The 26,958-nt window shown below is 42.5% G+C and overlaps 1 protein-coding gene across 7 annotated transcripts in view; it reads right to left on the reverse strand.

The window, feature by feature from the left end:
• lama2 (laminin, alpha 2) overlaps positions 1–26,958 on the reverse strand; it is a 124,354-nt gene that overhangs the window by 23,488 nt on the left and 73,908 nt on the right. For 3 of the 7 annotated variants that reach the window (XM_053480581.1, XM_053480590.1, XM_053480572.1), the window contains exons 19-37: positions 23,760–23,971; positions 22,898–23,004; positions 22,170–22,403; positions 19,632–19,809; positions 18,837–18,973; positions 17,284–17,520; positions 16,994–17,137; positions 15,635–15,811; positions 15,255–15,440; positions 14,969–15,087; positions 13,669–13,786; positions 11,694–11,828; positions 11,228–11,352; positions 10,965–11,051; positions 10,684–10,877; positions 4,471–4,613; positions 4,118–4,216; positions 3,639–3,750; positions 1,382–1,547 (exon numbers count right to left, since the gene is read on the reverse strand). In XM_053480581.1, the coding sequence (XP_053336556.1) occupies positions 1,382–1,547; positions 3,639–3,750; positions 4,118–4,216; positions 4,471–4,613; positions 10,684–10,877; positions 10,965–11,051; positions 11,228–11,352; positions 11,694–11,828; positions 13,669–13,786; positions 14,969–15,087; positions 15,255–15,440; positions 15,635–15,811; positions 16,994–17,137; positions 17,284–17,520; positions 18,837–18,973; positions 19,632–19,809; positions 22,170–22,403; positions 22,898–23,004; positions 23,760–23,971 (2,910 nt within the window). The remainder of the gene's footprint in view (positions 1–1,381; positions 1,548–3,638; positions 3,751–4,117; positions 4,217–4,470; positions 4,614–10,683; positions 10,878–10,964; positions 11,052–11,227; positions 11,353–11,693; positions 11,829–13,668; positions 13,787–14,968; positions 15,088–15,254; positions 15,441–15,634; positions 15,812–16,993; positions 17,138–17,283; positions 17,521–18,836; positions 18,974–19,631; positions 19,810–22,169; positions 22,404–22,897; positions 23,005–23,759; positions 23,972–26,958) is intronic. The other 4 variants (XM_053480620.1, XM_053480610.1, XM_053480600.1 and 1 more) reach the window with 3 other exon arrangements.

Genomic DNA, 26,958 nt, shown 5'->3' on the forward strand with positions numbered 1-26,958 from the left:
AATAATAATAATAATAATAATAATTGAGAAGCAATTTGCAATTCCCACATTAACAGTATTGAAAACAAATGTAATAAATAAATGAATAAATAATATATAAAATAAAAATATATACGAAATATATGGAGAAAATAAACAACAACATAATAATAATAATAATAATAATAATAATAACAATAAATTCTTACATAAATAAATAAATAAATAAATAAATAAATATGAAAAACTGAAAAGAAAGTCCAAAAATAAATCAGATAGTATATATATATATATTTTTTTCTTTTTTTTCTATTTAAGTTCTAAAAACAAACAAACCAAAAAAAAAAGAAAACTGAGTAAATGAAAAAAAGTTCAAAGATATATGAAAACTATTTTTAAATAAAGTTAAAGAAAAAATAACAAACATCCATAAAACAAAAGTAGGAATTTTTAAATAAGAAAAAAAAAAAAAAAATATATATATATATATATATATATATATATATATATATATATATATATATTATTGCTTCATAATAATAATAATAATAATAATAATAATAATAATAATAATAATGATAAAAACAGAAGAACAAGAGTAAATAAATAAATAAATAAATAAATAAAACTGGAAAGATGCAAACCAGTAATAAATAGTCAAATATTTCTCGAGGATGAATTTTAAAATCAGGACAAATCTAAGATAATTAAATATTTTAAATCGTATTACTACTTTATATTAATAATAATAATAATAATAATAATAGAATAAAGTTTATAGACAATATAGACTAATAAGAAAATTTATTATGGTGAGTAAGAAGAACTTTATTTGCTCTCTTTTCTTCCACACGATGCTTTATTCACTCCATACCAGTAGAACTAGTGCCAGTATGCATAAGTATTGGCACTCACTAACACATTTTCTATTGGTTATTGGGATGACAATGTGTTACACACGAGATTTGATTGCACCAGTAGGTGTCGCTATTCGTGTTGCCTTGGTAACCCGGGGCGTTAATAAAGTGCACGCATTACTACAGTGATATGATTAGAAGAGTGCGTCTCTCTCTCTCTCTCTCTCTCTCTCTCCCCCTCAGGCGCTGTTTAATGAGTTCATTAAGATTTTTACATAAGAACGAGAAGCTCGCTGCGTCCCAGTGGCGACTCGCTGAAGCACGAAATGCGACAGAGAGACAAAAGAGAAATGTAGCGATTACCACAATGATGAGCATGCACACACACACACACACACACACACACACACACACACACACACACACACACTAACACTCCCTCCACTCATCCATCACATGACAAACACTTCCAGGCTCAAAGGTTGAAAATAAAAATAAGGACACTACTGTAGTGTGCATCAGCAGTGTGTGTGTGTGTGTGTTACCTGAGTTCCTCCTGCACGGTGTGTGTGTGCGGGTGTGTGAGTTGCCGTGCACGGAGTTCAGCGATCATGGCCTTGATCTCCTTCTGCATCTCATTCACACTCTTCTCCACGCCGTCGTCCCTCCGACCCAAAGTGGCGTTGAGTTCCCGGGCCTTATCACGCAGAGCTACACACACACACACACACACACACACACACACACACACACACACACACACACACACATGAAAACTCACACCACAAATAAACTGCAGGCAAATTAACAAGAAGTGTTTTTTTATATATATTTATATATTTCTTCTTTTTCTATGAGACTTGTTTTTAATACGTTTTCCTCTTTCAGGTTGATTTAAAAGAAATCCAGATCTTGTTTTGGCAGCTTTTTAATTAAACGAAATTAATTCAAAGTCTTTGAAATCAAAATCCAATCAGTTCAAAGCATTTAAAACGAAGAAGAATAAAAGGAGCTTTTAATTTGAATAGAAAGCATCAGAGTGAAATGAAAATGAATTAGAGATATTTTTTTGCTGTTCTAAAGGAAACAAAATGCAAAATGAGTTCAAAGTGAGAAATAACGATAAACTCATTAAAGTAAAGCAGCTAAATATAAACACCTGCTGAAGTACAACAGTTTGTGAGAAATCAGCTACTGTTATGTCCAGGTTCCCCCCAGTCTCCCAGTCTCTCAATCTCCCAGTCTCCCAGTCTCTCAGTCTCTCAGTCTCCCAGTCTCTCAATCTCCCAGTCTCCCAGTCTCCCAGTCTCCCAGTCTCCCAGTCTCTCAGTCTCTCAATCTCCCAGTCTCCCAGTCTCTCAGTCTCTCAGTCTCCCAGTCTCTCAATCTCCCAGTCTCCCAGTCTCCCAGTCTCCCAGTCTCCCAGTCTCTCAATCTCCCAGTCTCCCAGTCTCTCAGTCTCTCAGTCTCCCAGTCTCTCAATCTCCCAGTCTCCCAGTCTCTCAGTCTCCCAGTCTCTCAATCTCCCAGTCCCTCAGTCTCCCAGTTTTCCAGTCTCCCAGTCTCTCAGTCTTCCAGTCTCCCAGTCTCTCAATCTCCCAGTCTCTCAGTCTCTCAGTCTCCCAGTCTCTCAATCTCCCAGTCCCTTAGTCTCCCAGTCTCCCAGTCTCTCAGTCTCCCAGTCTCTTAATCTCCCAGTCTCCCAGTCTCTCAGTCTCTCAGACTCAAAGTCACTTAGTCTCCCTGTCAGGTACTGTTATTTCCAGGTTCCCCCCAGTCTCTCAGTCTATCAGTCTCCCTATCTCTCAGTCTCCCAGTCTCCCAGTCTCCCAGTCTCTCAGTCTCCTAGTCTCCCAGTCTCTCAGTCTCCCAGTCTCCCAGTCTCCCAGTATCTCATTATGTCAGTCTTATAATGTCCCAGTCTCCTAATCTTCCAGACTTTGAGTCTTCCAGTATTTCAGTCTCCCAGTTCCCCAGTCTTACAATCTCCCAGTCTCTCAGACTCTCAGTCTCCCAGTTTCTCTGTCTCACAGTCCCCCAGTCCCCGAGTCCCCCAATCTCCCAATCTGTCTCTCATTCTCACGGTCTATCAGTCTCCTTGTCTTCCAGTCTGTCACCTAATTTATCTGTTTCTCAATTTTCCAGTATTAATATCTTTTTAAAAAAGGGGGGATAGAGCAAGGCAGGTTTGTTATGGCTGTGTGTGTGTGTGTGTGTGTGTGTGTGTGTGTGCGTGAGAGAATGTTCTCCTGAAATGAGTTTTTGCCAAAATGAGCGACTAGTTAGGATATGTAAATATGTTTGTGTGTGTGTGTGTGTGTGTGTGTGTGTGTGTGTGTGTGTGTGTGTGTGTGTGTGTGTGTGCAAATCTATAAATGCAACACCATCTGTTCCACACATACGTCTTCATACGGGAACGCATATTTATTCATCTCTCTCTCCTTTTCTCTCACACATACACACATACCTACACACACACACACACACGCACACACACACACACACAGATTACATTTCAGAGCGTGAATTTTGATCCTGGTTTGATTACTCCGCCTTTGCTGGACCTGGTTCCTTTAATTAAGTGATAACACACACCAGTGTAGCCTTCATTAGCCATAGCAGCCTCTTAAATAAGCCCAGTTAAAATGTTTCAACGTGCACACACACACACACACACACACACACACACACACACTACAGGACAACAAACACTATTAAGCTTAGCGGTCTCATGTATACAGTAAAACCGTATAAAATACAAAGTGTTTGTGTGTGTGTGTGTGTGTGTGTGTGTGCATGTACCTTCAGCAGCAAGGAGTGTATTCTTAACGAACAGCTCGAGATCTTCAGCTCGTTTGCGACTCCTCTCCGCATCGGAATCCGTCTGCTCTCCGTCTGCTGATACTTTTGTGGCCTGCAGATTGTGAAATAGTTATGCTAAGTGCTAAGCATGTGGATTTATTCCAGCTATATTTATTTAACAGACTAAGAAATTTAAACGTAATGATATGATATGCTAATCAATTACAGTCAGTTTCATCAGTTTATTAGATACTTAACATCTAATATTAAAGTGCTAACAGGTGGCGAGCTAGCTCATATTAGCCGTGGCGTCCTGAATATATCTAGCTAGCTGATACTCTATACGTTAACTAGCCGAACACACAGCGTCTGTGCTAACATGGAACTTGAGCTGATACATCACTTTCAATTTAATAAACTAGTTTTGCTTTCTCATTTTGTGACATCACAAAAGTCATTTATCTACAAAAGGGACAAACCCGGCTCAGTAACTCGTCCATCTCGGTGACCAAACTGCCCAGGTTACTGTCCGCTAACTGCAGGAGGCGCTCTGGAGCTCGATGAGGAGACAGCATGTGCTACAGAGAGAGAGAGAGACAGACAGATAGACAGATAGAGAAAGGGGGGACAAACAATAGGACAGTCAGTCACACAACCAGTCAGAAACTTTGTTTGACATCACTATCCTTACTTTCACTTTCTCAGCAGGACGTACGCCAGCATCACATCATCCAGGTTGTGATTGATTGATTGAGTTTAGCTTAAGCTCTACCCCCTTTACATAGCTAAAGATACAATCTATACACACACACACACACACACACACACCTACCTTGAGCTCGTCGGTCATGTTCTCGACGCGGTAGAGAGCGCCATATGGTGGGGGGAGGGGCAATGTCAGATTTGCTCCGCCAATCAGTCTTAGCAACCGATCCATGTCTCTGATGAGGAGCCCCGCGCAGTCATCGTCACATGCTGCAACACACACACACACACACACACACATAATATACTGTTATCCAAGTGCCGTGTCATACAAGTGTCACGCAACATTATTTAATCAGACACACGTTAAAAGTGTTAGCATGACATGCTAAACACACACTTGCAGTTTCATCGTGATCCAAGTGTTTTCTGGATCATTTAGTAACACAACTGAAGGGAACGCTAATGTTCCTGGAATTTCTGTCTTGGACAACATATGTGTCCATGTTCCTTTAATTCGTCCAGATGAAATAACCGTGTTGTTTTGCTTAGCACTCAATGCTAACTTTATTTACAACATGCTAGTAGCAAAACAAAGTGTTTTCTGAAGGAATTTACCCAAACATTAGAGGTAAATGTCAATGTCCGTAACATTTCTGCACCGGATTTATTGCTACGGTGCTTAGACATCGATGCTAACTATATTTATAATGTAAAATTAAGTAACATAGTAACAAAGATTTCTAGGGAAAATGTTAACGTTTCTGATATTTCTGTCTTGTTTCTTATTGCCACTGAGCTTTTAAATTGCTTGTGTTTTGATTAGCTATTGATGCTAACTGTCTAGTGTAATATTAGCAAGACTATTTGTTTTCTGAGGAAAAACTGAACATTTCTAAGGAAAATGCTAACATTCCTGACTGAGATTCTGTCTTCCCTTAACCATGGCATTTTGATTTGTAGTCAATGCTAACTTTGATGACAATATTACAGTAATCAAAGCAAACTGTTTTCTAAAGAATTTAGTAAGGCGTCAATATTCTGTGCCTTTAAATTCCCTTAACCATGACGTTTTGCTAAGCTATTGATGCTGACTGCATTTATTGTGTAGAATCAGCAAAGTCTTTTCTGAAGAACTAAGTAAAATAACTGAGGGAAATGTTAACATTCCCAACATTTCTATCTTGTTTTTATTATCATTGTGCCTTTAAATTGTCTGGATAAAAGCCTCAAGAGTGGCATTTTGGATAGCATTCAATGCAAACTCAATTACAATGCAATGTATTGACAAAACAAAGTGTTTAAAAAAAAAAAAAAAAGTATTAAGCCTTCCGAGGAAAATGTGTAATATTAGCAAAACTAAGTTATGTTTTCTGAGAAACTAAGCTATGAAAATGCTTTGTGCCGTTATAGCGTCCAGATAAAAGCCTTAACAGCTATTAGCTTGGTATCAAACTTGTTAACTTCAGGAATTAGATATAACATTTGAATTGTCACTATTTCCATGTTGACTAGAATTTAGAAAACATGTCAAAGTTCTTAACATTTCCATACCAGATTTATTGCCACTGCCCCTTTATAATCTCACAACAATGGCGTTTTAATTAGCTATTGATGCTAACTTTATTTATAGCATAAAATCAGATGAACTAAGACTTGTCTAAGAAACTAGTTACTATTGTCCAGATAAACTTGTTATCCATATTTCTGAAGAATTTAATAAAATGTCAACGCCCTGAACATTTCTCTGCCAGAGTTATTACCACTGTGTCTTCAAATTCTCCTAACAATGGCGTTTGGCTTGGCTATTGATGCTAACCATTTTTCTAGTGAAAATCTTAATAAAACTGAACATTTTTGAAGAAAAAAAAATGCAGGAAAATGCCAACGTTGCAAACATGTTCGTATTGTCATTGTGCCTTTAAATAATCCAGATAAAAGCCTTAGACATGTTGTTTTGGTTAGCAGTCAATACTTGCTTCATGTACTGTACAATGCAAAACAAATTGTTTTCTGAAGAATTAAGTAAAACATCAGCGTTCGGAATATTCTGGCACGAGACTTATTGCCAGTGTGTCTTTATATTCGATCACCTAGCCTTACCAGTTGATGCTAACCATATTTATGGAAGATAATTATCAAAACTAAGTGCTAAGTATCATATCTGAGAAAAATGCTAACATCCCAGACATTTCCATCTTGTTTTTTATCCTCTCCCTGTGACATCACTTCAACCAGATAGAAGCCATAAGAGCTAAAAGCATGCTAGCCGACTCGTTAGCATCAGGAATTAGTTACTGTATACTGTAACGTTAGCGCTGACACTGTTTCCATGTTGCCTAGCAACAATGTTTGCTGCTACGCGGTAGTGAAGTTTCTGAGCAAATACCATTAACCTGCTAGTTAACAAGCTAATTTCATGCTAATAGGGAAGGCCTAGAGTTTGTAAGTGTGTGTGTGTGTGTGTGTGTGTGTGTGTGTGTGTGTGTGTGTGTGTGTGTGTGTGTGTGTAAGGGATATAAAAGCTTGAGTTGACATGAAAGGACAGCTGTGTTAACACGCAGTAAGAGGAGAGAGCCTCGGGCGAGAGAGGGAGTCAGTGCGCCAGTCTCTCTCTCTCTCTTTCTCTCTCTCTCTCACTCTCTCTCTCTCTCTCTCTCTCCCTCTCTCACACACAATTTCCCCTAAAGCCAAGTGTACTTACTTCCTTATGCAAACTGAGACCACTTGTTTACTCTACGTGTTCTCTCTCTCTCTCTCTCTCTCTCTCTCTCTCCATGCCTCTCTTCCCATTTTGATCTTGTTATTCTCCCTCTTTCTCATCCTTTGATTCCCCTATCCTCCATGTGTTCCTTTCATCTCGCCATTTTCCTTCCTCTCATTTTTTCTCTCTCTCTCTCTCACTCACACTTATTCTTCTTTTTTATCTTTTTCTCTTTCCCTTTCCAGCTGTCTTTCTTTTCCTCTTATTTTCTCAATGTTCTCCCTTTTTCCATCTGTCAGGTTTTTTTTTTACTCATTTTTCTCTTTTCATGACTCTCATTTTCATTTTCTTCTCTCATTCTTTCCCCTAATCCTCCTCATGTCTTCCACCTTTCTTCTTTCTCTCTTCAATCGCATCGCTACACTGTTTTCCTTTTCTTTCTATCTACTTCTCTTTTTTCCTCTTTGACTGTATTCTTTCTTTCCATGACTTTCTCCCCGCTCCCATACTTTTTGTCTCAACTTAATTTCAGCATCTCACTCATTCTGTTTTCTCTCTCTCTCTCTCTCTCTCTCTCATTTCCTCCTGATTTCATTCATTCAGTCTTTATTTTTTCTAATCTTTTTCCTCTTTCCATTTCTTCTCGCTTTCTCTCTCCTACTTTATTGCTCAGTTCCATTCTCAATCCACACTTTCCTATCTGTCCCTGCTCCCTCCTTGCATGTGTGTGTGTGTGTGTGTGTGGGAGGTGTGTGTGCAGGGTGAAAGACTGCTCGAGCGTAAAATTCACAGTCGAGTGTGAAACGCCTCCTGGCTGAATGTTATGAGAGTCGAGCGACTGAGAGAGAGAGAGAGAGGGAGGGGGGGGGGGAGAAAAACCCCGGTGTGAACTGAAAAAAGAGCAAAAGGAAGAGAAACTCGTCTTCAGTCTGTTCTCCGCTGACGAGACTCTCTCTCACGCGCTCCGTCGCTCCCAGCGTGGGCTAACACTCCCAGCGAGGACATGGACACACGCACACTTTATAACACACATATGAGCAGCTTATAGATAAAACTATAAATACACAGGAAGGACGTTTCTATCTCTGCGCTGATGTCAGACATGAAGCGACGTGTCACACTCCTCAGGGCGAGTGTGTGTGTGTGTTACACTACAGTACAGTACAGTACAGTAGAGTGTGTTACACTACAGGACAGGATTTTCATTTTTTAAAGTAATCATTTTCATTTTCTGCCAGACTTTCTGACAAGGTGATGCAAAAAAGCAACTTTTTAAAAAAAGCAACATGATCAAAAGAAATTCAAGAGCAGATAAAAAACAAAGCAATTGGCGTGTTGCTGTTTGTTTTTCACGACAGATGCACTTCCTAATGCAACCCTCCCGTTTTACCTGGGTTTGGGATCGGCATGGCCACTAAGTCACCAACGCAGGTAATCTCTAGTTATTATTATTAGTAGTAGTAGTAGGATTGTTCTTGTTGTTCTTCTTCTTGTTCTTGTTGTCACTTGGTTCCATCCCTGCACAATGCTGCCTCCTCAAGACACTTGGGAAGTTTTTCATCAATTTCTCGCAGAAGTAAATGAGAATACATATTGACAAGATCATTGACCGATACATGTATCAGTCAGGAAATGGTTACACAGTCACTTCTGACTTTGAGTCTCCAGCAAACCATAGTGAGAGCATCATTCACAAATAGGAAAAAACTTGGAATAGTGGTGAACCTTCTCGGTTCCCAATTACTCCAGGATCACAACAACGACTCGTCCAACAGCTCATGAAAGAACCCTGAGCAACATCTAAAGAACTGCAGGCCTCACTCGCCTCAGTTAAGGTCAGTGTTCATGATTCAACCATAAGAAAGAGACTGGGGGGGAGAGTTGCAAGAAGAACTCAAAGAGCTCCACAGAAGACAACACAAAGGTTCATCTCACATTTGTCAAAAAAACTAAATATATCTTGATTACCCCCAAGACTTCTGGGCAAATATTCTGTAGACTAATAAGACAAAGCTTGAACTTTTTGGTGTGTGTGTGTTCAATTACATCTGGCAAAAAAAACAAACTTAATTGAGGGTTTATTTGAGTGCTTTCTCGATTCAACAGGTCTGCAGATATCAGGCCAGGGTGTCTCCTTTGTCTTCGGGCTGTTCCCTTTCAGGGGTCGCCACAGCGAATCATCTGCCTCCATCTAACCCTATCCTCTGCATCCTCTTCTCTCACACCAACTAACTTCATGTCCTCTCTCACTGCATCCATAAATCTCCTCTTTGGTCTTCCTCTAGACCTCCTGACTGGCAGTTCCAACCTCAGCATCCTTCTACCGATATATTCACAATCTCTCCTCTGAACATGTCCAAACCACCTCAATCTGGCCTCTCTGACTTTATCTCCAAAACATCTAACATGGGTTGTCCCTCTGATAAACTCATTCTTAATCCTATCAATCCTTGTCACGCCCAAGGAGAACCTCAACATCTTCAGCTCTGCAACCTCCAATTCTGCCTCCTTATATCAGGCCAGGGTGTGGCAAACTAAATTCAACTCAGATTTCCAAAGAATCAGGAAGGGGCTGTCGATCTACTCACCTGTCTGTCACGGGTCGTGGGGGAGTTAAAGTGCAGAGAAAGCGTTTATAGTTCCTGAAAGAGCTCTGCGGTGAGCATGCGGTAGAGCAGAGCCGGTGTGTGTATATAGTGAAGGCAGCACTTTTGATCAGTGAGCTCCAGGAATGCGGAAATGCCGTGAGGAGCTCTCGCTGTTCCTGTGAATGGGCTCCGCGGCGGGAATGCGGAAGCATGGAGTTAGCGTGGGGTAGCTCGCGGGTGATCATGACCTAGCTTGTGATGTGGGCGTGACCTGGTGTGCCGTAACAATTTATTTATCTATCAATCTGTCTGAGTGTCTACAATTTATTACTATTATTATTATTATTATTGTTGTTGTTGTTGTTGTTGTAAGAGAAAGAAAAATAGCTGGGTCATGTGACTGCCTTTTTTTTTTTACTTTATAATCGGTTCATATTTGAGACACCATGTAACTGCTAGCTCGAGCTAACATGCTAACACAAGGCTAACTCATTAACTAGCCTCATCCGCGATCACGGGGTACAGGAGCTGCCTCGAGTCTCCGGCAGGAAGTTACCTCGAAAACAAGGCATTCTGGGTAGGATGTGCCGCTCTGATGGAAAATCTGTAACAGTAATTTGATTTGTGTGTGTGTGTGTGTGTGTGTGTGTGTGTGTGTGTGTGTGTGTGGAGACAAAAAGCTTAACGAGTGTATGGTGACAGCACAATGTGTCATGATGAAATGGGATGAAATGGAGAATGAGCACACACACACACACACACACACACACACACACACACACACACACACACAAACACACACACACACACACCAGGTATGTATTAACAGGTGCAATAAAACTACCACTCTGTTAATGCCAAGAGAAACAATTCATCATTTTTAATGCACACACACACATACACACACACACACACACACACACACAAGAATATGCAGTTAGAGTTTAATCACTCCAAGAGTTTGCTGGTAAGTGCGTGTCATGTTAGTGTGTATCTAAACATACAGGTGTGTGTGTGTGTGTGTGTGTGTGTTAGTAAGCCCACATACACACGATGTCCACTGGTCCACACACATGCCGGTCCATGCAGTGGTCACACTTCAAGCCCGTAGCTCCGGGTCGGCACTGACACGCCCCCGTGTGTGTGTCACACGGACCGGGCGTCGCGCCAACCGGGTCACACTCACACTCCTCGCACCGGCCGCCTGGTCGCCGCGGGTCGCCATGGTAACCAGTGGCACACCTGCAGGACGAGAAGGTGACATGTAAACAGCGCTGGGATGGAAAATGTGTGTGTGTGTGTGTGTGTGTGTGTGTGTGTGTGTAGTACCTGTCACAGTACTTTCCCTCGTAGCCTTCAGGACACGCGGTGCAGCGGTAATCATTGAACCCCTCTGTCACACATGCAGGACTGAAACTAAGCCACACACACACACACACACACACACACACACACACACACACACTGTTGTTATTACAGGTTAATAAGGCTCCTATTACTGTGTAATAAATGTGTAATTACATGACACCATTGCACAGACTGGTGTTGTGTGTGTGTGTGTGTGTGTGTGTGTGTGTGTGTGTGTTACACACTTGTTTCCTGGGCTGGTGAGAGGGCAGGCACAGCGCTTGCAGTCATCAAGAGCGCCGCGTACGATGCCATAAAAACCAGCTGAACACCTCTCACACTTCTCTCCTTCTGTGTTGTGCTGACAATTCTGCACACACACACACACACACACACACACACACACAAGGGGTATTAATATGCTTATAACGTAACACAAGCGTAATAGTGAGAGTAGAAGAGAGAGAGAAATTGTGCTAAATAAAAAGTGTGTGTGTGTGTGTGTGTGTGTGTGTCACTCAGTTTTTCATTAACTAGTTCACACACACACACACACACACTACTTTCAATTAGCAACTATTCCCCAAAATGCTAATGCTGCTTTCATTAGACTGTTCCTATCCTAACCAGAGCTAAATATACACCCCAAAACTTTCCACCAATCAGAGCTGAGCTCACTAACAGCCGCACCAATGGGAGCGCACGTCTCACCTGACACACACCGGTGTCCGGGTCACAGGAGCCGCTGTGGCCGTTACAGTCACATCGAACGCAGCTTCCCATCCCTGACCTGAAGACTGAGCCGGAGACCTGAGGGGAGAGTCTGTAGAACCCTGCGGCACACTCCTGTAACATACACACACACACACACACACACACACAATACACAATATGTGTTGAGCGCAACAATATAGACAGATGAGAGTGCTTGCGTCTGAGATCTTAGATCTACGGGTGTGTCACGGTCTGAGTTAGACAGCTAGGAGTGTCCATGCGCGACTCAACTGATGGGCGTGTCTGTGTCCAAGTTTGTGTGTGTGTCCATGTATGAGTGAGACAGTGTCTATGTCTGAGTTAGATATATGGGCGTGTCCGTGTTTAAGTTAGATATATGGGCGTGTCCGTGTTTGAGTTATATATATGGGCGTGTCAGTGTTTAAGTTAGATATATGGGCGTGTCCGTGTTTGAGTTAGATATATGGGCGTGTCCGTGTTTGTGTTAGATATATGGGCGTGTCCGTGCTAGCGTTAGATTTATAAGTGTGTCCATGTTCGGTTAGATATATGGGCAAGTCACTGTTTGTGTTAGATATATGGGCGTGTCAGTGTTTGTGTTAGATATATGGACGTGTCAGTGTTTGTGTTAGGTATATGGACGTGTCAGTGTTTCCGTTGGATATATGGGCGTCACTGTTTGACTTAGATATATGGCCATGTCAGTGCTTGTGTTAGATATATGTGTGTGTCTATGTTTGCGTTAGATATATGGGCGTGTGGTGTTTGCGTTAGATATATGGGCGTGTCAGTGTTTAAGTAAAATATATGGGCGCGTCAGCGTTTGAGTTAGATATATATGGGTGTCCATTTTTAAGTTAGATATATGGGCGTGTCAGTGTTTAAGTTAGATATATGGGCGTGTCAGTGTTTAAGTTAGATATATGGGCGTGTCAGTGTTTGTGTTAGATATATGGGCGTGTCAGTGTTTAAGTTAGATATATGGGCGTGTCAGTGTTTGTGTTAGATATATGGGCGTGTCAGTGTTTAAGTTAGATATATGGGCGTGTCAGTGTTTGTGTTAGATATATGGGCGTGTCAGTGTTTAAGTTAGATATATGGGCGTGTCAGTGTTTGTGTTAGATATATGGGTGTGTCCATATTTGCGTTAGATATACGGGTGTGGCCATGTTTGCGTTAGATATATGGGCGTGTCTATGTTTGCGTTAGATATATGGGCGTGTCCATGTTTGCATTAGATATATGGGCGTGTCAGTGTTTGCGTTAGATATATGGGCGTGTCAGTGTTTGCGTTAGATATATGGGCGTGTCAGTGTTTAAGTTAGATATGCGGGCGTGTCCATGTCTGAGTTAGATAAATGGGCGTTTCATAGTCTGTGTCAGACAGAAGGGTGTGTCTGTGTCTAAATTAGACAGCTAGAAGTGTCCGTGTCTGAGGATGACAGATGGGCGTGTCCAGGCCTGTGTCAGACAGATGTGTGTTTTCAATAGGCCAGAACGTGTGTTTTGGAGTAGGAATAATAGCCGTCATTCTGTCTGTCTATTTTTCCCATCATTATTCTTTTTCTCCATGTCTCTTCTTGTCCTTTCTCTGTTCCTACCTCTACTTTGTCCTCTTCTCATACTAATGGTTCAGTCCACTCTACTCGTTCAGTTCACTCCATCTGGTGGTGTTAAACTTTGCTAAACGGCTGTTTTAAAATACTTTACAAACCATGAGGCGTTGCTCAGGAACTACCATCTGTCTGCTAAAAGCTTGGTCCAACGTTCAACTGAACAACTTACACACACACACACACACACACACACACACATACACACACACACACACGCACACATAGCACTACAGTACATCCCAGTGACCCAGAATAATCTTTATATCATCACAATCTAAAAGTGTTGGCTCTGTGTGTGAGTATGTGTGTGTGTGTGTGTGTGTGTATAACAGCACCTCACAGGAAAGCCCGGAGTATCCCTGAGGACACTCGCACTTCTCGATCTGATGCGCTCGCTCGCTCTCCACCGAGGACCGGCCCTCCTCTGCCACCTCCAGGGAGATCTCTGAGATCCTGAAGACAGGAACGAGCAACATAGAACAGAGTGTGGTGTTTAATTAACACCTTTAATCTCCACTAAATCCCTCTATCATGTCCAAGTAGCAGTGGATTAACATTATATTCCCTAGTGTTATGTTTATCTGTGTGTGTGTGTGTGTGTGTGTGTGTGTGTTTAAGCTCCACTATGTGTGTGTGCAGATGGAGGCGTCACCAGTGAGTGCATGAGTGAATCGAGCTCAAGAGGGAAAACTGCAGAATCCTCTCCAGAGAGTCGCGTGTTCTGGGCCGGGTTTATTCACTTACATTTTGGATTTTACTGCTGAGCTGATGGCCTGTCAAACAGCCCTGAGGGAGGCGTGGCCTCTGTACCTGTCAGTCCCATTGAAAGAGGCGTGGCCTATGGACCTGTTAGTCTCACAGAAGAAGGTGTGGTATCTGTACCTGTCAGTCTCAGTGAAAGAGGTATGGTCTCTGTACCTGTCAGTCCCACTGAAAGAGGCGTGGCCTCTGTACCTGTTAGTGTCACAGAAGAGGGCGTGGCCTATGTACCTATCAGTTCCACTAAAGGAAGCATGGCCTCTGATCTTGTCAGTCTTGATGAATGAAGCCGTGGCACCCAGGGACCTCTCAGTTTGAAGGAGGCATGGTCTATGTTCCTACGAATGTGTAACCTGTCAGGCTTACTGAAGAAGGCGTGGCCTATAAACCTGTCAGTCTCACTGAAGAAGGTGTGGCCTCTGTACCTCTCAGTCTCACTAAAAGGAACCGTGGCTTCTATACCTATCAGTCTCAGTAAATGGGGTGTTGCCTATGTACCTGTTAGTCCCACTGAAGAAGGCATGGCCTATGTACATGTCAGTCTCAGTAAAGGAGGTGTGGCCTATATACATGCCAGTCTCATCAAGGAGACGTGGCCTCTGAAACCGGTCACTTTTGATATAGATGTCCTGGCTTTAGAAATTTACCCACAGTTGTGGAGATGTAGCCTCTAAATCTGTCAGCCTCAGTGAAGGAGGCGTGGCCAATGTACACAACAGTCTCCATGAAGGAAGTGTGGCATATATGCTTGTCAGTCTCAGTAAAGGTGGCATGCCCAATATACCTGCGAGTCAGTCTTAGTAAAAGAGACGTGGCCCATACACCTGTCTTTATCCTACTGAAGAAGGTGTGGCCTGTGCAGGTGTGGTTACTCACCTGCTTTGTCTCATGACATTGCCATGTGATGCTCTAATGAAAACATAATCAATGTAGAACAGAACATCCATGAAATCCTCTCGGCTCATCGGTTTGTCGTCCTGGTGTTTCCACTCGTGCTACACAACAAACAACATTACTGGAAACAAGAACCACCATCACCACCACAACAGCTACAACAACCAGTTTGATGTTTGTTTAATTTATGCATGGGTTCATGCTATTCAATATATGTAGTAATAACTGTAGTGGGCGGAGCTTCAGTTCTGCACTGTGATTGGCTCACCTCTGTCATGTCGATTTCATGGCGGGTCAGCTGACCAATCTGTGGTTCCACCAAATGGCGTATCATGACTTTGTCTCTGTTGGCTCCACCCCTAATGATGACCTGTGGCTCGTAGGAGGCGTGGCCTGTTTCATCCCGTGCTTCATAATAAATGGTGTATTTAAGTTTCCCTCCGTATGCTGTTATCTAAAACAACACAAAAAAATGTAAAACCAGTTAACTTAGCTACTTTTGGACCTTGAGTGCTGTGATATAATTTAAAAAAGTTATCAAAATCAAATCAGTAGCTAATCAGTCATGTTTTTCCATAATAGTCTCTCTGCGTACATTAAAATAAACTAGGTTTGATTTGAGATGATTTCTGAAGAGCAGACTCTCACCATGGACCCTCTGAACTGCTTCGGGAGCTTCCAGTAGTACGGCTCGGCTAGTTCCTGACGAATCACCTCAGCGTTAGCGATGATTTCAGGATACTGGAATGTTATTCCAAATGTAATCTCCTTGCTGTTGTCTTTGTCCACTAGGGGGAGCACCGTCTGCTCTGGCATCAGCGTGAGCTGCAACAGAACCACAGAGTGACTCAAAAATCTAGAATAGAAAGTAGGTATGACTCATATAATCGCCTATCTCATAATTTTTCAACAGAATTACTTTTAAGTTAAGGTATGAACTTCAATTTTAGAAAATCTGCCAAAAAGAAAACAATAACTACTAATATTGTGTTAGCTTTCATCTTATCGTAATTTCACACAAATTACAGTTTCGTGGAATTAACAAACTACAGAAGTGCTAGCTAGCCAATGTTAGGCTAACTGTCGTTGGTTAACTAGCAGCTAGTATAAAGAAGCTTTTTAATACGGGTCTAAAGCAACATGCTAACCCTAGTCTACTGAATTGCCAGGGTATTACGCTAATCTGTAAGCAGGACGCGCAAGAAGTGAAAGAAAATGTTAGTGATGATGTCATATGAACATCTCTGCGATTGGCTGAACGAATGCAATGTAAGCCCCGCCCCTTTGTTGACCCAGATTTCTCTCTGAAGCGCTCCGTATTTATGTAGCGAAGCGATTAGCGAAGAAAACTCTCAGGTCCACATGCAATCTTACGACTCAGTGACTCGGAGAAAATCTCTCGCTCTTCTCCCGCAGGATGAAGTGAAGGATTGCACTCGTCCTCCCACTCTTTTCATCCCTTCAACCCCTTTTCCTCTTCCTCCCTCTTACTCAGATTAACTCTTAAGCTGTAAATGGTATTTAATCTGTCGTTGTGGTTAAGGTTAATCGTCAAACATGTGTGTCTCTGTGGATGAAGCAGGGGCTGATGGGAGATTTAAGGTGGTCGTACAGGAGTTCTTTATCAAAACGAAACAGCAGTAAAACCTCTTTCTCTCTCTCTCTCTCTCTCTCTCTCTCGGTATCCTTTCTCTTTATCACTCACCCTTACTCTTTCTATGGCATTTTGCTGTTGCTGCTTTTTATCTTCTGCCTTTTTCGTTGTCATGCTATTTTTCTTCCTGCGTTTTTAGTAGCAAATGACCGTTAAAATAACTAACAGATAAATTACAAGCAGTAACAGCGCAGCACCGGCCAATCAGGACTCAAGTGCCTTCCGACTACATGTAACCATTTGTGTAGAAAGTGTTGTGTGCTATAAACATGTTCGAAAGTTAGTTATTAAAGATGGTAGGCTTATTTCACGTTGTTAGTGTAAGTTTGTGTTTATGTGTGTGTGTGTGTCACCTTCATGCGGATCAGTCCCTGGGCCTCGGTACAGCTCGTGCTCAGGCCGAAGCAGTAACAGCGGCTGCAGCCGAGAGGATTCGCCACACTCAGTCCAAACGTCCCCACCTTACACACCTCACACCTCAGACCTTCCACGTTCATCTATAACACACATATACAGATATTATCCCATGGAGAAAATGAAATCTTATTGCTGGGAATCGAACCCCCTTATGAAATCAGGCTTGAAGAGGACCACGCCCTCTGTTCAGCACACGGAGACGAATCAGAGTAGATGACGTGTTTACCTTGCAGGAGCACTGTCCGGTCCTCTCGGCACACGCGCACATGCCCGCTTCAGCATCGCACGTTTCGGCGTTGGAGCCAGAGAGCGAGCAGTCACAGGAAAGGCAGTGCGGGAAGTTCCTGTAGCCCAGCTTACACTCGTTACACTTCTCTCCCTTAAACTGATCCCGACAAAAACAACATCCCGTGTTCACGTTACACTGCTGGGTGACCGCGCCATTCACGTTACAGCCACACGCCTACAGAGAGAGGGAGAGAGAGAGAGAGAGAGGAAGAGAGAGAGGGAGAGGGAGGAAGAGAAAGAGAGAGGAAGAGAGAGAGGGAGAGGAAGAGAGAGAAAGAGAGAGGAAGAGAGAGAGGGAGAGGGAGAGAGAGAGACAGAGAGAGAGAGAGAGAGAGAGAGACAGAGGGAGAGAGAGAGAGAGAGAGAGAGAGTGAGAGAGAGGGAGAGAGAGAGACAGAGAGAGAGAGAGAAAGGGAGAGAGAGAGAGAGAGACAGAGAGAGAGAGAAGGAGAGAGAGACAAAGTGTGAGAGAGAAAGAGAGAAAGGGGGAGAGAGGGAGAGAGGGAGAGATTAGGAGTTTAACATTACTCTGTGCTGAGTTTTAAACCGCAGAGATAATTGAAGAAAGACGCTGAGAGACAGGAAGAGAACGGAAAAGACTGTAAGTGTTAGGATGAGATAGAAAGTAAAAGAAAGTGAGAGGACGAGACAGGAAGTGAGAGGAAGAGACAGGAAGTGAGAGGAAGAGACAGGGAGGGATGGAGAGGAAGAGACAGGAAGTAATAAGAAGAGACAGTGTAGGAAAGGAAGTAACATGGAGAGACAGGGAAGGATAGAAAGAGACAGGAAGTAAGAGGGAGAGACAGGAAGTAACAGAAAAAGAAAGGAATAGGAGGAAAAGACAGAAAGTGACAAAGTAAAAGGAAGAGACACAAAGTAACCAGGAAAGAGAGAAAGTAACAAGAATGGACAAGCAGTGACAGTAAGAGACAAGAAGAGACAGAAAGAGAGATAAAGTGATAGGAATAGACTGAGGTTGCGTTCCACTCTGACGTGTACTTCAAGTTAAATTTTTCATTATTATTATTATTATTATTATATAAATATATAAATATTTAAATTTTACGGATTACTAGTCTATATAACACTAAGGATTTCTTGATTAAATTGAAGAGTAAATTTTTGTGTCCTTTTATTATGATGTCATCCTCAGTAATAATAATAATAATAATAATAAATGTATAAATCCTTTTTCAAGCTCCGTTTTTTTTATGCTCCAGCGAGACACAATGAATTTAAACTAAGAGTTTTCATTCCCCTTCCCAGTGAAGTGAACACCTGTTGTTCACTCGTTCCCTACACCGCAGTTCCCTTCGAACCCCCCTCCCCCCCTGCGGTTTGGAATCACACTTAACATGGCTGAACACCCTGGGTAGTGAGTGCACTTCGCAGTGCTACTTCAGGCTGTTTGAAACGCACCTTGAGAAACATGAAGAGATAGAAGATGACAGGAAGTGACAGGAAGAGACATGATGGGACAGGAAGTGGTACCTTGCAGCCAGTGGCGATGTCGTGACCCCAGTGATTAGGAGCGCACTTCTCACACCGATCCCCCACTGTGTTGGGTGGACAGACACAGCGACCTGTCCCCGGGTCACAGTTATTCCCCACATGAGAACACTCACACGCTGAGACAGGAGAGAGAGACAGGAGAGTGTGTGTGTGTGTGTGTGTGTGTGTGTGTGAGAGAGAGAGAGAGAGGGGGGAGATTAATGACACACTCAGGTATGTGCAAATGTCACACGCTGCACTTTCACACTTTGACTCATTATCTACATCCCTCCTTCATCCATCATTCTCCTCAGCTCAGTGTGTGTGTGTGTGTGTGTGTGTGTGTGTGTAACAATATACACACATAATTAAACTGATGAAACTCTGAGCCACATTGTCCTGACACCTGTAGCTACCTGGATCTGTCTATATTTTCCACTTTAAACATGCTGTTAGGATTAACAAGAGAAATGTGTGGGACATACTGATGTCACATATTGAACGATGTCATACTTTTAAGCCCATATATGGAAAACGATTCGCCTTTGATCCTGAACACAGTAATGTAAGAGTGCCTTTAAGTGCGTATATGAACAGGTGTGTGTAGCTTTAAGGACATATCTGACAATTACAGTCTTTCATTAAACTAGTTTATCAAACTGTGGGCGTGTCTTTGAGTCCATATATGGAAATGCGTCATGTTGTGGTTGATTCCATATATGGAAACATGAGCATTGGAATCACGGCCACTTTCAGCCAGCTGTGGAGAAGTTCCTGGAAGGTGTAAGGTCTTACGTGTGCACCCTCCCTCCTGGAAGTTGAAGTGTCCTGGAGCACAGCGGTCACATTTCTGTCCCGTGACTCCGGGCTGACACCGACACTGCCCGCTCTCACTGCAGTCAAACGACTTAGAGCCGAACGAGTTACAGTGGCACGGGACACACCCACTACCTGTCTGCAAGTGCGTCCCAGGCTGTAAACACACACACACACACACATATATATATTAAATGTGATCTAAGCATTGAGGTTAGATGAGACCTGAGAAATCCAGGCCTGCTGTGAGTCATGCTGGTAGAAAACGTTCCCCTTGTTCCCCTTACTGTTGCTTTACACAGTTTGCAAAATGTTAAGGGGGCAAATATTTGTGGAAGTCACAGCATGTACGAATATAAACATGGAGCTGGGTTAATATAAAGGACTACAGCAAACCAAAACAGCATGCTTCTGATGTTACATGACCACGCCCACACGTCACCACACGTCACATGGTCACACAGGTCACATGATCACACCTCACACAGGTCACATGATCATATCTCACACACGTCACATGGTCACATGGGTCACATGATCATATCTCACACAGGTCACATGATCACATCTTACACAAATCACATGATCACATCTCACGCAGGTCACATGATCACATCTTACACAAATCACATGATCACATCTCACGCAGGTCACATGATCACATCTCAGACAGGTCACATGATCACCACACAACACAGGACACATGATCACATCTTACACAAATCACATAATCACATCTCACACAAATCACATGATCACATCTCACGCAGGTCATATCATCACATCTCACACAGGTCACATGATCACCACACAACACAGGACACATGATCACATCTTACACAAATCACATAATCACATCTCACACAGGTCATATGATCACATCTCACACAGGCCATATGATCACATCTCACACAAATCACATCATCACATCTCACACAGATCACATGATCACATCTCACACAGGTCACATGATCACATCCCACACAGGACACATGATCACATCTCTCACAAATCACATGATCACATCTCACGCAGGTCACATGATCACATCTTACAAAAATCACATGATCACATCTAACACAGGTCATATCATCACATCTCACACAGGTCACATGATCACCACCCAACACAGGACACATGATCACATCTCGCACAAATCACATGATCACATCTGACATGCCCCCATCCTACAGCTGCTTACATGATCACATCTCACGCAGGTCACATGATTGCCACCCATTAGACACACAAATAAAATAATCACATACAGCGGGTCACATGATCACATCTCATGAGTCACATGATCACCTCCCACACATATGATGATCACATACTGTATATCTAACTTTCATCTTTTTTATTCTGCTTAATTTACCAGTTTATTTCCATTTCTGGTTATCCTTCACAATTTTCTTCTGCTCATTTTTCTCCAATTATCTCTGTATATTGGGTTCCCACTCGCTCATCTCCTTCTCTGTTTCTCTTTCTTGTAAATTTAGCGTTTGTATACAAATTATAATTTTATCCTCTCTCCCTCATTATCATAATCTCTCTTTCTATTCCTTTTATCTTTCTGTTTTTCCTGTGTATCCTTTTCATCTTTATTTTCCTTGTCTATTCTCCCATCTTCATTTCTTCTTCTTTGTTTTATTGTATCTTCTCTCTCTCTTTCTCTCCCTCTCTCTCTCTCTGATGAACAGTCTCCCGTCTGCCATGAGCAGGTGCACCATTGGGGCCGCAGCCAATCAGAACGCTCGGCCCGTTAGCGTCGCCCCGGAGACGCCATATGTGTGCTATCTGCCTTTGCCAAATACACACACACACACACACACACACGCACACACACACACACACACACACCTGCTCAGTGACAGGGAGTTTGTAAAGTTTTATTAAAACTTGGATTTAAAGACAAACTGACAAATTAAAAGTGAATAAATGTTGAATCTTCAGCACACAGCGTGTGGGAGCGTCAGTTTACGCTTCCTCTGAACAACACACCGGTATAATCACTCGCTCACAGAGAAAGAGGGAGACAAGAACCTGGAGGATGTGTAACTCACACAGCACACACCCAGATACCTCACTCTCTAATACAAAACAAATACGTCTAAAGAATGCGTCTTTCTTTCTTTCTTTCTTTCTTTCTTTCTAACATTTTCTTTACATCCATATTTTTGTGTTTTATTGTTACATCTATGCCTGATATCTATGGATGATGGGTTTTATTTTAAATCATATCCCATTACATTAACTCACATGTTCTCATGTTTTTATTAAGACTGCAGTTCCTCTGTCCGGCAGTAGAGGGCCCTAAACATTACACACCACTCCTTTAAAACACAGATGTATGGATCATCTCTCTCTCTCTCTCTCTCTCTCTCTCTCTCTCTCCATTACACAAACACATGCACATATTTATACCGTTCTGCACGCCCATGCTGGTGAGATATTATAGCTTTACACACACACACACACACACACACACACACACACAGACATGCATGGTGTTTTTACCACCGTTGGGGCAGGGTAAGCCCCCCGAGGGCAGCCCCTCCTGTTCTCCCAGTTCTGGTTCAGAGGGATTCTCTGAATCGGACGCTGTGTTTCTCTCCTCACTACGTCACACCTGCGGCCCACGAAGCCCGGCCTACACACACACCTGCCCTCACCGTCACAGCGCGGTGACATGGAGCCCCGCCCACTACACATACACACCCTGCATGTGCCAGAGTCCAACCAGTGGCCCGGCTACACACACACACACACACACACACACGTACAAACAGACACATCGTGTAACTCGTATAAAGCAAGGAACTAATTAGTATAATAAGTATTTACAGTATTTATTACTAGGCATATAGAACTCCTCCTATATTAATTAGTACTGTAACACTAACTGTAAATCATTTATTGTACGAGTAATTATTATAGTTTAGTACATTATTTAAGTTTAGTGGACTAGTGCATACTAGTACTGGAAGAGGAATCCTTACTGCCCATGTATATAATTATAAGTATAATTTTAATTATAGTAACTTGTACTGATTTACCTGCTATAACATCTAACACATAAGAATATTTATTACTATAATAACTAATAGCGTAACAGGATATATTAATGTATACTATATGTATCTCTATACTGGCTGGCAGTGCAAGAGTAACTGTTACTATATTAACTAGTGTAACAGTCACAGTGCATGTGTGTGTGTGTGTGTGTGTGTGTAACTGATACTCACAGTACACTGGTCACACGCTCGGCCCAGGACACGCTGGTGACACTGACACTGTCCGGTCTCCTTGTTACACACCTCAGAGACAGATCCGTTAATGTTACACTGACACACTGCAGAGACAGAGAGAGAGAGAGAGAGAGAGAGAGAGATAGAACCCAACATTCATGAGATACCTCCTCTCTCTCTCTCTCAGGCGTAATGTCTCTCGCCCATCATCATTACGGGGCCTCAGACAGTTTTAATGAGCTTGTATAAAGGATAATTGATATATAAAGCAATAAAACACACTGTTGATGTTTACACACACACACACACACACACACACGCACACACACACACAGCTAACATTTATTGCTGAAATATAACTTGAATAATGCATTCGGAAGCTTAAGTGTATGCTAATGCTAATGTATGCTAATGCTAATCAGTGCAGATAATCATGAATCTGTCCTGCTTAATTACACAATAAAATCTGTAGGGTACAGCATAACACACACACACACACACACACACACACACACACACACACAGAGGTTCAGACTGAGGCTACAAATGTTTGGGAGTTTGTCGGAGAGGAGTTGACACTCTTTCTTTCTTTTTGCATTATTTTAGTTTAGTTCAGAATCAGTACAATATGGGAAAAGTCTATAATACTGTGTGTGTGTGTGTGTGTGTGTGTGTGTGTGTGTGTGTGTGTGCGCTCGAAATGTGTTACATAAAGTGTGGGTGTCTGTTGGTCATCATGTTCAGACACTCGCCATCTGGGTGTCCACAGTGGTCATAACATACACACACACACACACACACACACACCATCTGTAAACTTAAAAGGACAGAACATGTCGTTATGAAACTTCACACTCACACTGGCAGTTCTTGGCTACTACGGCGTCTCCATAGTAACCGTCTGCACACACTTCGCAGCTTGGTCCAGCGTAACCGTCACGGCAACGGAGACACGCCCCCGTTACCGGGTCACAGCTATGGGTCGCAGAGAGGTCCAAATTCCCACTGCAGTCACATGGACGACAGGAACCTCCCACGACTCCGGGAGATCCGAAGTAACCGTTATCACATCTGGGAAAGAGAACAGATCATGAGGGCGGGGTTCAGGTTCTCACCTATAACTGGGTCTACTGAGGGTGCAGGAGTAACAGAGTTACAGAGCTTGTCTCCTACCGTCCTGATGCCCCAAATCCCAACCTCTACTATCCCAATGCACCAAACTATCCCTCCTACCATCCCAAACCACACGTGTTACCATCCTCATGCCTCAAACTTTACCTTCCACCATCCTGATGCCCCAAACTCCACCTCTTACCATCTAATGCCCCAACCCATGCCTTCTACCATCCAGATGCCCCAAATTCCACCTCATACCATTCTGAAACCTGAAACTCCACCTTCTACAATTCTTATACCCCAAACTACACCTCCTATCATCCTGATACCCCAAACACGACCTCCTACTATCTTTATGCTCAAACTATTCCTTCTACCATCCCAAACCACACGTGTTACCATCCCGATTTACATTTCTTATGTTTTTATTAAGACTGCAGTTCCTCTGTCCAGCAGTAGAGGGCCCTAAACATTACACACAACTCCTTTAAAGCACAGATGTATGTATCTCTCTCTCTCTCTCTCTCTCTCTCTCATACACAAACACATGCACATATGCCTCACTGCCTCAAACCTTCCACAGTCCTGATGCCCCAAACTCCACCCTACCATCCCAATGACCCAACCCATGCCTTCCACAGTCCTGATGCCCCAAACTCCACCCCTACCATCCCAATGACCCAACCCATGCCTTCTACCATCCTGATGCCCCAAACTCCACCCCTACCATCCTAATACCCCACCCATTACCTCTTACCATCCTGATGCCCCAAATTCCACCTCTTACCACCCTGATACCCCAACCATTACCTGCTACCATCCTTATGCCCAAACTATGCCTCCTACCATCCACATGCCCCCAAGACCACCTAGTACCATCCTGATGCCCTAAACCCTGCCACTTATTATCCTGATGCCTCAAACTCCACTTCCTATCTTTCTGATGCCCCAAACTCCACCTTAATTCTTTGTGATGTTCGGAATTCCACCTCCTATAATAATGAGATTTATTTTTGTCTCTCACTCCATTTTGTTTGATACTTTCTGTATCACTTTCGCTCTGTCTCTCTTTCTGTCTCTGTCTCTCTCTCTTTCTGTCACTCTCCCTCACTCTCCTCCTCTCTGTCCATCTGTAGTATATTAATCACAGGTTAAGTTCGGAGCTCGGCGCCTCTTCAGCACATCACAGAGGACGCTTCCTTCCATCTGTCTGTAGCGCTGGGGTCAAAGGTCACAGAACCCTTTTTGCGAGCCAGGTTCTATTTTTGCTCGCGTTTAGTGGTTTCGTGTGAAATTAAACCTGGCACGAAACACACACACACACACACACACACACACACACACACACACACACAGATACACACTCCTCCCACGAGAGACAATGAAAGCTCAGGAGTCGTCAGCAGTCCAGTGTCTCATCTAAAGAGTGTGAAGTCAACTTTTATTTTTGTCTCAGCACCAAATTAGTTCCTTAAAAGGTTCTTGTAGGGTTTGAAGGTAACAAGGATTTGCTAAGAAGATTTGTTGTGCTTTTGTTAAGTCTAAACAAAATAATAAACAAAAACATAACCCATCAGTCCCCAGTAAGTGAATTTCTTTCTTTCTTTCTTTCTTTCTTTCTTTCTTTGGCTATTCCCTTTCTATTTGTTTTTTATCAATCACTTTTGTCATATTTTGTCCTGTATTTATCTTATCATTCCTTCCTTTCTTTTCCCTTTTATTTCCTACTTTCTTTATATCATATTCCATTCCTTACTTTCCTTTCTCTCTCTCTTATATCTTTCTTTAATCCCATCTTCAACCCTCTCCAGTTTTTATAGAGTAACATGTAAAGGAGCATTTCACTGTTTTAAAGTAAAGTGTTAAAAGTAAAGGAACCTCAAATGATGAACAAAGCCATCATAAGGGTGTTACGCTTTTAACAAGGGTTCTACTTGGAATGTTTTTTAAAGAAATAACCACACAGAACCACACGCGAATGACTTTTGACCAATATTATAACTAATATAACGCACGCTACTAAAACGGTGATGCACTGTGTGTTCTCACTCCTTTCTATCAGAACCAGCATCAACCATTTCAGCAGTTTGAGCTACAGTGGCTCTTTAATTGGATCAGACTACATGGGCCAGTCTTTGCGCCACACATGCACATCACATGTGACCCCAGGCCACTAAGGCTTACAGTTTTTCTTCTTCATTGGAGCACTTTTGTTAGGTCCTGACTGCTGAAGACCAGGAACCTCCCACAAGAGCTGCAGTTTCGGAGTGGCTCTGATGCAGTCATCTAGTTCACTCTTTACACTTGCCCATGTTTTCCGCTTCCAAGACATCAACTTCTGAGACAAAATATTCACTTTCTGAATAATCTTGATGCCCCAAACCCCACCTCCTACCATGCTGTTGGCCAAAACCCCACACCCTATCATGCCAATGCCCCCAAAACCACCTGGTACCAACCAGATACCACAAACTGGTCCTCCTACCATTCTAATGCCGCAAACCTCTTCTCCTTCAGTGATAATGCCCCAAACTGGTGTTCCTACCATTCTAATGCCACCATTTTCTGTCATACTGATGCCCCAAACTCCACCTCTTATGCTCTTGATGCTTTAAACCCCAACTCTAACCATCATGATACCCCAAAAGAATGTTCACTTGCAGCCTAATATATCCCACCCACTAAGAGGCGCCATTGTAACAAGATATTGTAACTGTAGCTACCATTTCCAAAACTGCAGCTCTTGTGTTTTAGCTGGCATTTTCCCACAGCAGAACAATTTTATGGGAGAAAAAAATGTTTGAATAAAAATCAAGAAATTTAAAGATAAATTATAACGCAATTGTATTGTGTCTTAACAGCAGCAAATCTTACAAACACAATCATGTCATGAAGATGTACCAAATCGACAACGGTTCATTTAGAGAGTCTGTCTACAGAAC

Source organism: Clarias gariepinus, chromosome 2 (genome assembly GCF_024256425.1).
Source record: "Clarias gariepinus isolate MV-2021 ecotype Netherlands chromosome 2, CGAR_prim_01v2, whole genome shotgun sequence".
Taxonomy (NCBI): Eukaryota; Metazoa; Chordata; class Actinopteri; order Siluriformes; family Clariidae; genus Clarias; species Clarias gariepinus.